At 28.0% G+C, this 5063-nt stretch overlaps 3 protein-coding genes across 3 annotated transcripts; 1 reads left to right on the forward strand and 2 right to left on the reverse strand.

The window, feature by feature from the left end:
- Nucleotides 1-46: 46 nt before the first annotated feature.
- On the reverse strand, nt 47-671 carry EIN_528520 (Hypothetical protein; the record flags this gene model as incomplete). The annotated part of the gene is made up of 1 exon (XM_004253506.1): nt 47-671. A coding segment is annotated over one exon (625 nt), but the record flags the coding sequence as incomplete, so codon positions are not given.
- Nucleotides 672-968: 297 nt separating this feature from the next.
- Nucleotides 969-1610, reverse strand: EIN_528530 (hypothetical protein; the record flags this gene model as incomplete). The annotated part of the gene is made up of 1 exon (XM_004253507.1): nt 969-1610. The coding sequence occupies one exon, from the start codon at nt 1608-1610 to the stop codon at nt 969-971; it is 642 nt and encodes a 213-aa protein (XP_004253555.1).
- Nucleotides 1611-3820: 2210 nt separating this feature from the next.
- Nucleotides 3821-4849, forward strand: EIN_528540 (DTDP-glucose 4,6-dehydratase, putative; the record flags this gene model as incomplete). Its single annotated transcript, XM_004253508.1, has 1 exon — nt 3821-4849. The coding sequence occupies one exon, from the start codon at nt 3821-3823 to the stop codon at nt 4847-4849; it is 1029 nt and encodes a 342-aa protein (XP_004253556.1).
- Between the last annotated feature and the right edge of the window lie 214 nt (nt 4850-5063).

Below are 5063 nucleotides of genomic sequence, written 5' to 3' on the forward strand. Positions count from 1 at the left end.
TTATAATTAAATCCATTTGTTTTTGGTATCGGGAGTCTTAAATAACTTTCTGGATTATCTTTGTTAAAAGTTGGATCAACAATTAACCCAAGTGTTTCAATGTAATTTTCAAGCCTGAGAATTGCATTTACATATACTTCATTTTTAAGCAAGTCAAGTTCTTTTGATATTTCAAACGTGATTTTTCTTTTTATAGCGGTCATTTGAAGTACCATAATAATGGCATTGTTCATAATATGTATGCTATTTTCTGTAAATTTGCCTGAATCTTTCAAGAAATTTACATTATTTTGGAAGTCAAATAAAAATTTCCCAAAGTAATTTGTTTTAATAAACATTCTATACATTAAATCTAGTGTTTCACATTGGTATAGGAATTCGCTTTTTGAAATTGAACCTTTTAAAAGAATTGTTTCTACTCTTTGTAATATTTCTTTTTCAGTATTTATAATAAACTCTTCATTATTGGATACAAAATAAGTAATCTGATTAACACTAAGTTTCATATTGAGTGACATATGTGAAAACATAATCATAAATTCCTTTGAAACATCCAAAAACTTTTTAAGATTGCGCTTTGCATTTTCGCTTAATTTTATTTGAATATCATCTTTTTGTGATGGGTTAATAGCAAATGTTGTGGTCACAACAATTAATAACAATAAGAACATTTACTGAATATTTCAGTTTATTGATATAAATTGACTTGAAATTTGATTTGTTTTCAAAGTATCACTCTTTTTGTTAATATTGGTATTTTATTATTATTTCCATTTTATTGATTTGGGATCTATCACTACCCAAATTAGTTGTTGCAAATAAAAGTGTAACTTTATTAAAACTTTTTATTCATTTAAGTGGTGATTTTAAAAAAAACATGAATTGACAAATTACGAAATCCAACGTTTGTTTAAAATATCATATTATATTATATTAAAATATAAACTGCTAAGTAAATTAATCTCTTTTTATTGTTGTTTTCTTTCTATATCACCTTTGTCTAAAACATCTTTTTCTTGTTCTTCTGATTCTTCTTTAGGTTGAGTTGTTGGACTTTCCTCTGTTTTTACTCTTTTACCTGATCCAACAGAAGTCGAAGGACTTTCATCAGACTGGTCTTTATTTTCTTCGACGTGTTCTCTTCTTCTTTTGATTTTGAAAGGAACATTTTTAGAAAGGGGGTCTTTTCCTTTTTTAGAAATTTTTCTCTCTTCTGGTTTGACTTTTTCTTTTTCCTCTTCAATACCAACTTTTTCTTCTTCTTCTTTTGATTCTAATTTACTTTTCTTTGGCATCTGAACAGAATCACTATCACTATCTTCGTCACTGGTACTTCGTTTTCTCGTTGGCATTGCAAATTGTAAAACAGTTCCCCTTTTAGTCTTTCCGATTTTTTGAGGCATTTTTTGCTTTGGAGTTTGTGTTCCTGATATTCCCGGTCTTTCATCCCCCAAATCAAGCTGTTCTAAAAGTTCTAATACTGATTTTCCTGGTATTTTCGAAACAACTGGTTTGGGTGGCACCAATTGTGGAATTGGTGACAAAGTAGTATCAATTAAAGAATATTTTGTCTTTTCAAAAATGCTACCTGTAAAATCTGGAGCAATCATCAGTTTTAATATTACTTCATTAATTTTATTTCTCACTTTCAAATAATAATTGTATTTTGTTAATTTAACAATTTCAATCAATTTGATCAAATAAACCAATTTTTGTCTGTAAAATTCGTTTTTGAGAAGAAAATTGCTTTTAATTCTCTGTTTGGTTGTTTGGTCAGTTTTTTCTTTATTAATACGAGCAAAATTGTCCCTTAACTGAAGCAGATAATTTCCATACCCTTTTTCAGTATTATGTAAATTATACCCTTTGTCTAATATACCGAGCAATTTCATCACTTCACTTTTTAAAATTATTTTTGTGGTTACTATTTTTTCTAAGATCATGGTACTTTCAATTTCAATCCGAGTCATTTCCATTAAAGCTTCAGGCAAATTCCTTGAGAATCTGTTTCTATTTTTAGTTACATCATTTAGAAACTTTTGCATTGCTTGAATGTATTGAAGAGAATATTTCAAAAAGGCATAAAATGAAGCAAAAAATTCTTCAGGAAGTGGTAATGATTCTTCTTCTTTGCTATTTGGGTTCATCCCAATACATAAAATTGTGATGAAGAATAAAAGAAGTTGGGTGTGCATTACACTCTTTCAAATATGTAAAGTTAGTCTATGTCCTCTTCCCTTATTTACTTATTATTATTGTTTCAATATTATATGATCAATTTAGTTTTTAATTATAAGTAATTATTAATAATTACTTAAAAGTTATTGAAGTTATTGTTTGGAACAAACAAACATCCCATTTTATTATTAATAAATAAATAATTCAATATATTTTTGTCAAATTTAAACATCAAAATATATTTAATTTTTTATTATTTTTAATAGATATGTATATATCAATTTGTTAAATTATATTAATTGTATTTCTATAATTTGATTTATTAATATTAATAATATTGTTTTTTTATCATTATAGTCGGGGGATAAATAGCATTAAAAAGGGACAAAGGTAATTAATTTTGATAAACATAATTTTGAAACTATAATTTTTAAAAAATCTATTTAAACGTGAAAATAAACATAAAATTAAAACAATAATATAAATTATCGTTTTTTATTTAATATGATTATAAATTGAATAATTATAAATTTCTATTTCAAAAATAAACAAAAACACCTCAATTTGTTCACTTAGAGAATGTGGAAGTCTAAAACGCAGCACTTTTTGTGGTTTGTCTGAAACTTGTTTTGTTAAAGAATTTTTCCTTTGTTTTTTTCTTTGTTTCATTTCATTTCTGCTCTTCTTCAACTCCAATTGTTTTAATGTTAAAATGGTCTTTCTCTTTTCCTTTCTCAATGGGAATGGTTCAACAACGAAAGATTGAAAGATTTTAACAAATGATAAATTTTCAGTGATTCCGTGACACTTTAAAAAATTGACACCGTTGTTAATTCATTAAACTCTGGCATTTTAACCATATATATCAAGAATATATTGAAATACAGTTTTTAAACTGGTTTCTTGTATTTGAATTGCTTTTTTATGTTGATTGCCTGTGGTTGTTTCATCAAGGGTTCCTTTCTCTTCTTCTTTCATTGTTTTCAAAGATTGAATAATATCAAAAATAGAAAGTTATGGTTTTCTTTTATTATTTTCAAAGTAGTTAATTGAAAAAACCTTTCTAATACTTTTATAGTTAAAAAAATTATATTTTATAGTTTTTTACTCGAATTAACTACTTCTGTCCCAAATTAACCCCCTTTATCACCCGACTATAATAAAAAATATGAGTTATAATTATAATTAATATAAATATACTAATATAATTAAAAATTGTAAACGTCAGTTATATTTTATTTGTGATAATGTATTTAGTTCAAATTATAATTAAATTAAACTTTTTTTATATTAATTACTTTATAATAAAATTAATTAATTATCAATATTATATTAAAAATGATATTAGAAATTTTGACATTCAAAAACGAAAATTAAAATAAATAAATAAAAAATATTATTTATAATAATTTTAGTTTAATGTAATATATTTTAATAGTACATTATAATTATTCAATTATTTGTTGTATAACAAATCAACCTAATTTCATATAATAAAAATACTAATAATTGTAATATTTTTCAAAAAATACGAAACAAAAATTCTTTAATCAATCTCATTTCTGAAACAACAAAACGCAAGATTGAAATGTCAGAACGAGAACATATTTAAGCGCCAGCTTTGAAAGGAAAAACATCTGAAATGGACTACGAACCTCAAGTAATCCTTATTACTGGTGGCGCTGGCTTTATCGCCTCACACGTCGTTGTCCATTTTGTGACTCAATACCCACAATACCGTATAGTTGTTGTCGACAAGCTCGACTACTGTGCGTCACTCAACAATCTTAATAATGTCAAAGGATGTCCCAATTTCAAGTTCTATATTGCTGATATCACCGATGCCCACACTATGCAGAAGATTTTTGAAATGGAGAAGGTTGACACGGTGATGCACTTCGCTGCTCAGACACACGTCGACAACTCCTTTGGGAACTCGTTCCAATTCACCCACAACAATATTATGGGAACTCACGTTCTTCTTGAAGTCGCGAAGAACGCAAAGGTAAGAAGATTCATCCACGTCTCGACGGATGAAGTCTACGGACAGGTCATTGGAAATGCAGCAACTGAAAACTCGTTGTTGAACCCAACGAACCCATACTCGGCAACTAAAGCAGGCGCAGAGTTCATTGCAAGAGCCTTTTATCAATCATTTGGATTGCCACTCATAATTACAAGAGGAAACAACGTGTTTGGTCCTCATCAATTCCCAGAAAAGCTGATTCCCAAATTCATTACTTTATTGGACAGAGGACTGAACTGCTCAATTCATGGAAATGGAAACGAGAAGAGAAGCTTCATTTATGTTGATGATGTTGTCAACGCATTTGATTTGATTTTGAGAAAAGGGGTCGTTGGGCAGATCTACAACATTGGAACAACTCGAGAAATTTCGAACACTGAAGTGACGCACGATTTACTCGACATCTTTGGAGTTCCAAAGGACGAACAGGAAAGTAGAATTTATCACGTCGAGAATAGATGTTTCAATGACCAGAGATATTCGCTTGATGTTTCTAAGTTAGAGAAACTCGGGTGGAAAGCAGAGACAAAGTTTGAAGATGGACTGAAGAAAACTGTCGAGTGGTATCTCAAGAATAAAAAGAATTGGGAAAGAACCGATGAGGCTTTAGTGCCACATCCCAGATTTGGCCAAGCTTCTAACTGATTGAAATTGGTACAAGAACACCACAAGAATTTATTGATTTGATTCTTAGTTTCAGTACCATATATTTTATGATTTGGTACTGATATTTTTATTTGGTTGTTTTTTATAATTATTTTATTAATTTAAACAAATTATTTATTTAAGTCTTTGTGTTAATTTGTAACAAAAATTGTTTGTTTTAATATCAAGCAAACAACAATTGAAAACCAAAGAA

The sequence above is a fragment of the Entamoeba invadens genome (assembly GCF_000330505.1).
Source record: "Entamoeba invadens IP1 unplaced genomic scaffold scaff_1105074726145, whole genome shotgun sequence".
Classification (NCBI taxonomy): domain Eukaryota; phylum Evosea; order Mastigamoebida; family Endamoebidae; genus Entamoeba; species Entamoeba invadens.